This window comes from Aegilops tauschii, chromosome 2, assembly GCF_002575655.3.
Source record: "Aegilops tauschii subsp. strangulata cultivar AL8/78 chromosome 2, Aet v6.0, whole genome shotgun sequence".
In the NCBI taxonomy this organism is placed as follows: Eukaryota; Viridiplantae; Streptophyta; class Magnoliopsida; order Poales; family Poaceae; genus Aegilops; species Aegilops tauschii.
In genome coordinates, this window is record NC_053036.3 from 630985603 (window position 1) to 630996509 (window position 10907).

Here is a 10907-nt window from a genome sequence, read left to right on the forward strand (position 1 = left end):
TTGATGGAAGGGACGTCCCATACCGCCACCAGCCTTAGAAGGCTATCGCCACCTCGAGATCCAGACTCCGAGTCGCCCACACGACCCCGGTGTCCGCCGCCGTTGATAAAGAGGGGCCGCCGCCCCGATTCCTGGTGCTACATGGAGCACCCACCACCGCGTCAGCCGCTGTCGTCGCCCATACAATGGCAACCGCCGCCGCAATCCCGCATCAATCATGGTCGACGCCGAAGAAAGCTCCGGCCGCCATGCGTGCCCTGCACGAGCTCGGAAACTGGATCCCAAGATCCACCGCCACCGGCACCGCCACAACATCCCGCATCAAGCTCGTACGTACGATGAAGTAACAAAACTCTTAAATGCCCTTGATCAATGAATACAAAAAATAGCGGATTGATTCCTTCACACACGATGAAACTGAGAAGCTAAATGTTCCTTTTTCGTGCGCGCACAGGGTTTTGCATGCACATATAATTCTCACTGACTTTAAATGCATATTATTTTATTTTCCGTTGCAACGCACGGGCATATGTGCTAGTTATTCACAAAAGACCTTACAAAGAAATACAACAGTAAGTCTGAAGCCGCGACTAGGCAACATATGTCGCTACTCTTATCCATTTGATGAAGGGATGCTGATAGTCCGGGTCTAATACCATAGACCTCGCAGTCAAGCCTAACATCTAAGACCTGAGGCCCCAACCAAGCCACTTGCCGGGTATAAGGCACACACCGGTCCAGCGCGCTCTTAGAGGCCGCCGCCGCCAACTGCCACCACTCCATCTTCAGAGCTATACTGACACATCATCCTTGCCAGGTCTAACTGCCGTTGACACCACCACGGCGCCCAACGTCACCACCTCCCTGCGCGCGAACTTCTTAGAACGTAGTGGTCGCCGCTGGTACACCTCAGCACCATGCCGCCAAGTACCACCAGCCGACACAACTTGAAGTCTCTGGAAGATCTGTCGTGCGTAGCACCTGCCGACTAGGCATGACAAAGCGTAGCACCTGTCGGTCAGGCATGACTTGACATCTCCATCGAAGCTCCGTGCAAGACGAAGCCGCTCCACCTCGTACCTTTGACTTCCAGCGCCGCTCCACAAATGATGCTCCCAAGAGAGAAATGACACCTCAGTGCCGCCATCGTACAATCTGGAAAACCAGATCATAGGGTTTCCCCCGGAGCAGCATGAGTGGGTCGACAATAGTTACAGAATGATGCCTTCATCAAGGTAACGACGCAGAACACCGTCATCGTCCGCCGTCGGCTTGGTTTTCACCGGCAACTATGTCTCCCCGACTCGCAGCTGGGACTAGATTGCAGATCTCGAGATCCGATCATCTAGCCTCAGGTTGAGCACCTCCGACGTAGGAGATGACCACCACCGCAATAATCCTCGTGATGCGATGCAGACCCGGAGTGCTTCAGCGAGCCGTCGCCGAATCCGATCAGATGCAGCAGTTTGAGGACGTAACGGCAGCCGCCCGCCTAGACCCGAAGGTCCTAGATCGAGCCCGGGACGCGCCGCTGCCGCCATCTCGCTCTACTCCCGCCGGCTGCAGCCAAGCCCCCCGCCGCGCCCCGGCCGCCGATGCTCGCCATCCTCGTCGGGAGTGAGATCCAAATCAGGCCGCCGCCGCCTCGGATCTTAGGACGCCAGAGGAGGTCCGCCGCCGCAGCGCCACAGGGCCTTCGCCCAGCGGCGTTGCCGGCGGTGGCGAAGGGAGGGGGATGCACGGGGAGTCGAGGTGAGGTCGAGAGGTGCCCGCCCGGTGCGGCCCGGCGGCGCCCGCACGGTGTCCGGAGTTCCTCGTCAAGTGTGTTTCTACGGGTCGGGAGTTCCTCGGAGTTCCTCGTCAAGTGTGTTTCTACGTGGCCTGATTAATGGAGTACTGTCTTGTGTAATGGAGTACTGACTAATTTTGGATTACTGACTAATTTTGTAATCTTCATCAAACAGATTATCAGCTAGAGCTAGCTCAAGCTCCCCGTCGCGACTGGTCCATGTCGATCTACTGGCAGCAGTTCTAGGAGGCCGCGATTAATTGCGTGCATACAAATAACCCTGCCATTTTTTGCACTTTGTTACTGAAAGAAAACTTTGCTTTTAAAAGTTCGATTATAGCTACTACTATGTAGATGCTTTCTCCATCACCATTTGCTCTATTTACAGGGGAAAATCGACAGTATATTTTGTCCAATATTGCAATCTGTGCACACATCGACAGGCGCAATCCTGCACTATGACAATCGACGTTCTGCGAACGGGGGTATCCAGACTTGCCTGCCTGTGACCCACGGCGTGGCTCCATCAACGGTCTGGTACGGCCCAGCTTCGACATCGACAACTCAAGATCCTCGCGAGGCGGATGACACCAAGACCTCCCAAAGGAGCAGCCTCCTCAGGCTGGCTCCCGAGAAGCGGAGATTTCCATGCACGCCTCACCTCGCGAGGTTCGGGTGACGTGAGTCATGACGACCAAGGCCAGGCAGGCGCCAGCGGGCGCAGTGTATCAGTTTCCTCTTTGGTGCTAAGCAGGCGCGGAGTCCCAAGGAATCAGCTAAAGGTTTCCTTTCCCGTGCAACAAGACCAAGACTGCCAGGACGGCGGACGGAGGTCATCACCGAGCCCACGGCGGCGTCACGACCAAAGGATTTTGCAGGCGAAGACTACTTTCATCAGAATAAGATGTACTAGTTGTCTCCCTTAGAATTTGGCCGTTGTGGGATTCCTTCCCGCCTTCATCTAGGACGAGGACCAAAGCCACTATAAATAGGACCTAACCACCACCATAGGAGAGGATCGGATCCATTCCCCACTCACCAGCTCATCAGCTCACTTGAGCACAAGAACACACCTCCGGAGGTGGTTCTCCATTGTACTAGTTCATCCTCAGCCCCTCGAGGCCAAATCCACCACAAAAACAGGAATAGGATTTTACACCGCAAGGTGGCCCGAACCTGAGTAAACTGCTGTGTCCCCTTTTCCTTGAGTTCGTCGAGCTAGGCTGTGAGATTGGAAAGTAGGCAGACTGGGAAGCACTACTAGGAAAAAGCTTATACACAGACACTTATCAGTAGCGCTATATAGCTGTAGCGCATGTCAGTGCAGCGCGCTACTACCATAAAGATAGCAGTAGCGCGTTCACCACAAAATGTGCTGCTACTACGACGACCAGAACGGTTGCTGCCAGGCTTGGTATAGTAGCAGCTCGCTTTTAAGGAACGCGCTACTGCTAACAAAATAGTAGCAACGCGTTTTAGGGCGGCAGTGCTGCAACTAACGAAAGGAAAAGAAAGGAAAAAAAGGAAAGGAAAAATTAAAAGGAAAATTAAAGAAAAAGGAAAAATGAAAGCAATAGCAGCAGCACGTTTCTACAAACGCGCTGTAGCTACTTTAGCTAGAGCGCGTTCCCCCAAAACACGCTATAGCTAACTTATCTATAGCCGTAGCGCGTTTCTGCGAAAAACGCTATAGATAAGTAGCTATAGCGCGTGTTTTGTAAAACCGCTACTACTATGTTTGACTTATCGCTTTGCGGGCGTCCCTCCTCCCCCCAATTCCCCAATCTTCTCGCCAGATCCCCAACCTCTCCCTCGCCGCCCCTGCGCTCCCTCGTCGCCCTTCCTCCGTCGCTGCCATCGCCGCCACCGGAGCCGCACGCCATCGCCGCCACCAGAGCCACGCGCCCGCGGAGCCACCCTCGTCCACTCCTCGCCGCCGCTGCTTTCTATTGTTTCGCCCTACTGTCTATTGTTTCTGTGAAATTTCAAAAGGATTTGTGAAATTTGACTAGGGCCCCTCTCGGCTTTCTATTGTTTCGCCCTACTGTCTGTGCTCTAGCATTTCGATTTTGGAGTTGCCCTCTCTCCCAAACCCCGTACTTAATTGACCAGCATATCTGAACTTAGCTGACTGACAAAATAAAATTGAACACAACTACACGAGTGTGTGAACCCCCGCGGGCGGCCGGTCGCGACTACCCTCCTCCTCCGCGCGCCTCTCCCTCCTCCTTCCTCCCTGCCGCCGTCACCGGCGCCCGCTGCGGGCCTGGCCCGGGCGACGCTGGTGGCGGCGGCCCCCTGGCCTTTCCCCTCTCGGGTGACCGCCGGTGCTGGACGGGGCGACCCTGGGCGGTGTTTCTCGGCGGCGACGGTCCAGCGCGGCGGCGGGGGCTCCTCGCGCGAGCGGGGGCGGACTTCTGGACGGCGGCGTCGCCGTTGGCGGCTGGGCGACGCGGCGGCGCCCGCTCGGCCCAGATCTGGGCCCTTTGGGCCCATCTGGGCCTAGGCGGGCCGGCGGCGGGGTGGGTCTGCCTCGTGGTTTCCGGGAGGCGGGGGAGGGGCGATGCGTGGCAGGGTCAGCGTGGCGGCGGAGGTTAGCGGGCCTGGCCGGGCCAGGGGTGGCCTGGCATGCCCTGCTGCCGCGTCCGGACGGCTACCGCGACAGTGCCGGAGGTTCTGGCCTCCCGCACGACGGAGGTGGAGGTGGTTCCCTCCCGTTCGGCTTCGGTGCTGCTTCTCCCTCCGCGGGGCGCTTCTCTCCGGTCCTCTCGGCCTCGTGTTGGTGTTCGCAGTGAGGCGGCATGGGTGGCGGCGCAACCGCGATGGCGCATGGTGATGGGCGGCGGTCTGGCTTGTCGGCTCCGGTCCGTTGGGCGGTGGGGATTGGAGTCTGGGAGAAATCCTTGCCGGTTCTTCGGCTCCGATGCGGCGACACCTGCGGGTGCCACCATTCCTTCCTGGGGGTGTCGGTGATATCCATCCCCCACCTCCCTCCACGTGCCGGGGGAAACCCTAGGACATGTCCGGGCAGCAGCGTCGTCGGCGTCGCTTTCCTTCTTGGAGGTGCTGCTTGGTATGCGGCGGTTCGGAGCCTCGGGTTGTGGTGGTTTGTTTTTATGGGCGTAGCGGTGGCGGGTCATCCGCGCTTAGTTGAGCTGCCGTTGTTGGCATTTGTTGCTTCTTTTTTTTCTTTTTCTTTTGGGCTTGTTGTGCTGTTCGTCCCAGCGATCCTTATATCAGTGTTGTTTGCTTTGGAATACAAAGCGGGGAAAACCCTTTTTCGGTAATAAAATTGAACATTCAACATTGGCGGCATGAGTTCTTGATATGTCAACATTTTTTTTTCGAGAGTTGAGTTGATCAGCAAAGATACCAATGATGAGTTCTGCAGTTATCATGACAAGACTGATTGTTGCAAAAAAGAAACATGACAAGACTGGATAGTAACAAATTCAGCAGTTCTGAACAGAGTGTGGAGACGAGGAGCTCATAACCATTCAGCAGGACATTACTCGGCTCCAAGCTGAACTTGTACACAGGCAGGCACGATATCGCTGCATATTATAGAGACCTATATCTAGCCATGACGCAGAAGATGGATTGACGTCTTAACGCACATACGATTTCAGTTTTGTAGATAACGAAAAGATTACACTCCCGGTCTCTACACCGAAAGGTGCACACAATCCATCATTACAGTTTACAAAGGCCCGGAAGTTCGCAGAAGGAACAAAGGGAAAAAACAGCAAGCATACATCACACCAAGAATTCAATACTGGTTTCAGTGTTTTGAAGATGATACACAGATACTCTGTAACGCAACATTCACGGTGGTCGGGTGGTGGTGTAACAGCAGGCGCAGTGTTGATGCCCAGATCCTGTGTCCTCTGTCGAAAGGCCTTCTGTATTTGTTGGAGTCGATGTGTGCTCCCTGTCGATTTGTGCACGCACATGTTTTATGCACGCATCTCCGAGTCGCAGTCTCCTAGCGCTGCGAGTCGATCGACATGGACCATTCCCGACGGTGGCTAGCTAATCATCTGTTTGAGGTGAAGTGATCACTAGCAGTACTCCATTCAGCACTTGTGTGATTGTGTCTTCTGGGCTGCCCTACCTGGATGGATCCAGCACTTCACTTCCCGTTTCTCAAAGCGGTGGCGGGGGATCTCGAGCCCGTCACTTCCCGGTGCGGACTATGTCGGCGCGTGGACTGGCCGGTAAGCTTCCATCAACCCATTGTAAATAAAGTTTAGGGATCATTATTCAGGGTCGCGTCTACACCCCATTTTACTCTTCTAAACCTGATTGAGCTCAGTTGTTCCTAGTGGTACACCTGAACATGCTGCATGGATGCGTGTAGCTTCTGCTCAGTGAGACATTGACTCCATACAGGTGCAATCGCACTGTTGGTTACATGGACAACGAGATAAAAAAAGACGTTCAGCATTGACACCATGAGTTTTATCAGCTAATATGTCATCGTTGTATAGTACTCCCTCCGTTCTATATTACTCGTCGCTGATTTAGCAGCGACGAGTAAAATGGAACGGAGGGAGTAACAAACTTAAGAAGTCTGAATAGAAGTCAAACATGACATGAGTGAGATTTGTTTAACCATTCAGCGGGACATAAGTTGGCAGGTGGCAGCTACAAGCTGAACTGGTACACCGGCAGGCGCAGTATTGATGCATATAGACTTAGTAAATTGCCATGAGAAAGAAGATGGACTGAAACCTAATACAGAATAATGGACGGATTACACGCCTGGTATCTACATCGAAAGGTGCACAGTACCCATTATTACAAAGTCTATCACAAATCCACAAAGGAAGCAAAGAAAACCAGCAAGCATGGAGCACACCCTGAATTGGATACCCGTTTCAGTATTTTTAACATAAAAAGATACTCCGTAACGCAACAATCATGATGTTGATGCACCGGCAGGCGCACTGTTGGTGCGCCGAAGCTGAGCCCGAGCCAGAGTCTGAGCCCGTTTCTTCAGTTTCAAAAGATCTTTTGCCTGGTTAGCGAGAACAGATAAGAAAGGCTTCAGAGGAACACCGTGGCAGTCATGATGGACGCCAGTGAAAAGCATGCTGCTCTCAAGCCCGACCATCTCCTTTGAAGCCTCCAGTAATGTGCCAACAATATTTTGATTGCCGATCACTTCAACGTTTCGATCATGCTGGAGGAATCCTGTAACCATCTTGCAGGTGAGCTTCTGTATCGCCAGGCACGCAGGGGTGGGGTACATGTTGTCCTCCACCATCTTCTTGAGCTTCACCACAAACTCTTCCAGCAGGGAAACCGGCGACGCACGTGGTGGTAATATTAAGATTGCTGCAAAATCAAAGTTGTTATTTTCAAGATTCACCGCGACAAGTGATATGAGCTCTGCTTGCAGCCTCCTCTCCCCACACTGCTGGATGTGGTGAATCGGTGAAGTGGAAGGCTCGTCGTGCCCACCATCACTTGGGTTTGCTGTGTTGTTTCTGAATGCTGTAAAGCAACGATTTTCTATGTCGTTTCCGAATGCTGCAATGCAAGAACAAGAGATCAGACGCCTCCACCACTGCGATGTGCTACTTGCTTCCGCCTGTATAGGAAGCAATTCCGCGAGTACCTGCAATGATATATGCACAGTGTTATTTTAGCTAAAAAACACTAATTGCCGAAACCTGTGGCATGCTGTGGGTTCCATATTTCTCTTCTTAATATAATTAGAGCTTTTTTAGGGTACCCTGTAGTGAATAAGGACCGTCCATCCGCGAAATCAAACGGCCATGACCGACCTGTACTGCTGCAATCAGGCCAACAACATGGCGAGCAGTATTAGTAGCACCGGTCGTACTCGACCAACCAGTATACATGTTCTGAGGTCAGCTTCTACGATTCACCTCGCACCGCCCCACCCCGCCAGTTGTTGTCATCTACGGACTCTGGTATAGAGTTCTGGTGGCCACCGCCGTGCCTCCTCTTTCTTCTCCAGCCCGCCTTCCTTCGCTCAGGAAGCCCGAGTCTCGTTCCTTCCCCGTGCATGGCTCCGGCGCTCGACTGCGTGGCGTGGGCCTCAGCCTAGACCGTGCTCTTCTTCTCCAATAGGTCCGACACGACAGCCATGAGGCATTGGCTTGCGCCCCTCCCATGGCTGGCTGAGCATACCCCACACCGCGCTCGTTTTGTCTTGTTCACAACGGCAGCGAGGAAACCACTTGGCGCCGTTGTCCGTCAATGCGGAGGCTTGCCGTGTGCAGAAGTTCGTCGTCCCGGCCATGGCGCCCAGGCAGGACGGAGGAGGGTGTTGACGTAGGTGTGGTCGCCAAGTGTTGGTTCCATGTAATGTATGTATGTGAGGAGAGCATGGCGGCGATGGGAGCGAGCAGGCGATGCTGATTCCAAGCTATTACTACGAAATAGGCTGGCATCTTGGCCCATCAAAAATCCTGTTTCAACGGTGGGATTTAATTATACTGGTCCCCTCACGCCAAGCAGTATAGGGTACCATAAAAGAGCTCTATAATTAATTAGAGAAAAGGAATTGATGTGTTCATGCATACCTTCTCTAAGGTTAGTTTCATGTCGCGGTTCCTCAAATGCTTCAAGATGACTGTGGCACTTATACGGCAACAAATGTTGATCTCTATCTCCACAGGTTCTGTTTCACCTATTTCACATTTGATGGTCTTGATACTGGAGTCGAGCAAGTCAGTAAGACCATGGACATCGTCTTCTGTACATACTTCAACCGTGAAGCTCTTAACAGCCTCTGAGTCATTAGACAGCATGGCCAATGCTTCACCAGCCTTCTCTTTAAGCCGGCTTGTACTTTCCTGAGCTTCTTTCATCAGACGTTCTTGTGCGGCCCTCATCACACTCAGACGTGCCTCTGCGGCCCTCGTCTCACCTGCTTCTCTTGCCCTCATTGCGCGTGCTGCTGCGGCCCCTACGAACATGATTAGTCGAGATACTACACTGGCAGTGAGAACGTGATTATCCATAAGTGATCCCATTGACGGTACTGGTAAAGTATTTTTTTGGTTTGTACTTTGGTGCTCAATCCTCATTTTCTCATCTTTCAAATAATTCCCCATCCAATCTTGTAGGAAGTAGTGTAGCGCTCGCACAACAAGATGTTCTCTTATCACCGTAGGAGAAGTACTTGCTGGATGATGCAAGGCTAGTTGTGTAAGAACCTCTATAGCTCGCATCTTTAGCTGTATGATACCAATGTTGCTCTTCATATCCATGTCCAGAACAGCCTTCAGGTTTTTGACTACATTTGTATCATATGTAATTAGTCTGCGCATCTCTACACAGGTGCTTCCTGAAGAATTCATGAGCCGGCTCACCACTTTTAGTGATCCATCTACTACCTTGGTCCACGCAGTGCTGCTCTTTATATCTTCTACAAATTTATTGGAGCGGACAGGTGCAACTATTTTCCAAAGAAGATCCTTGGTGTTGTATATCATTGTGCAGTTGTGTCTGTCCTGGGCCAGGTTCTCTAGAATTCTCAGTCCTGGCAAGACCAGATCCTCACCACTCTCCCTCTGCTTGCTGTCTAGCTCTAGGGTACCAACATTCATCGGAGCACTGTCTCTAAGTAGTTGATCCCAGTAGAAGTAAATGAATCCAGGTCCAGGGAACATGTTGGAATAAGCAACTTGCGCTAGAGTCTTTAGGGTATAGATAACAGTTTTTTGCAGTAAACTTATCCTTTTTCTCGGGTTCCTACGCCCAATTACAAAAGGCAAATGGAGAGCTTCTTGATCAACAATTTTGTGACAGGAAGTTTCAAAGAGGGAGGATATGCATTCTAATGCTCCAGGAAATTGTGCAAGACTCAGGTCACCAGCGAGATGCTCCACAATTCTCGCTGCAAGCCATCTCATCTCCCGATCAACTGGGTTTCTCCAGGCAAGGGTTCCGATCAACTTCTGAATTCTTTGTCTCGGTGACCTAATCAGCAGACATGTTATCGGAACTGGTATATCTTGATCAATCAGCATAGTTAGTACCCTTCCCCCAGTCGCATAGTCATCTGGTAAATTGGAATCCAGCAAGTCAACACCATATGTGATCAAATTCCAGCTGACCATGGACGTGGGGTTGTTTAAACACATCTGCTTGGTTTTGAGCAAGTATGCACCAAGTACTTCGGGGCTAAAACCATGTTGTTGGCTAATAATTTCTATGAAGCCTTCATCAGCAAACATTTCAGAAAGCAGACACAAGCAAACTGCACCGTGAGTAAGAGATACAGAGTAATATAAGTTCAACCCCTGCTTCATATTTGCTTTACTTGCAACTCCGGCGGTGATGCCATAATCTTGCATTACTAGACGAATCGCAGATAACACAACACACAAAACTGGCCCAGCAAGAGCGAAGAAAACCACTGGGAAAAATATCACAATCAGGAATACTCTTAATACCATATGCATTTGTCTCTTGATCCATTGTCCCATATGCAAGTGGGTACTTTCAAGATCATGCTTTTGTCCCCAATAAGAGGCAACGTTCCGTCCAAGAGAAACAAGCCAATCCTCAAAGAAGGCAAAGCTAGCACCTCCGATTGTGTCGAATATCCTATGTGTTACAGTAGAGGAGGACATGAGGTCAATGGAAAATATGAATGGCAAACAAAAAGAAAAAGGCTATTTGGTATTGTGGTGCATTATGATAATCATGTTATACTAGCTCCTGTTTTTCTTTTAGTTTAGTTTTATTTGCCCTACTTTTGTGGCTAATTGTTAACAAGGTTTAAAATAAGCACAACATAACATAATTCATCGATCATAACCTAAGTACATGGCATCCTATTTTAGATGGTACATATCAAGGTTAAAATTTACTCTCATTTATGTCTTTTGACTCCTTTATGTTCAATCTCATTTATTTTGGGTGTATGTATCCCCTCGTTGCTTTTTACCAAATCCTTTTCTTTACTTTTTTTGCAGTACAGTGTGAGGTTTCTCAGATTTTGGAGCACTTTGCAAGTTAGTTTAGTTGGCAAATCACATTAGGTTTGTAGATAGTGGTTTGCTCCTCTCCCCTCACCTCCCCTCTGACAAACTGGCATGACAAATCTTATATCTTATATTTACTAATTGGAAAG

General features: G+C 50.9%; 1 protein-coding gene across 1 annotated transcript; it reads right to left on the reverse strand.

Moving 5' to 3' along the window:
- Positions 1–6369: 6369 nt before the first annotated feature.
- On the reverse strand, positions 6370–10079 carry LOC109772971 (uncharacterized). The gene is made up of 2 exons (XM_020331682.4): positions 8347–10079; positions 6370–7412 (listed from the first exon to the last, which is right to left on the reverse strand). Exons 1-2 carry the CDS (start codon positions 10003–10005, stop codon positions 6711–6713), a joined length of 2361 nt encoding a protein of 786 aa, XP_020187271.3. The 5' UTR covers positions 10006–10079; the 3' UTR covers positions 6370–6710.
- Between the last annotated feature and the right edge of the window lie 828 nt (positions 10080–10907).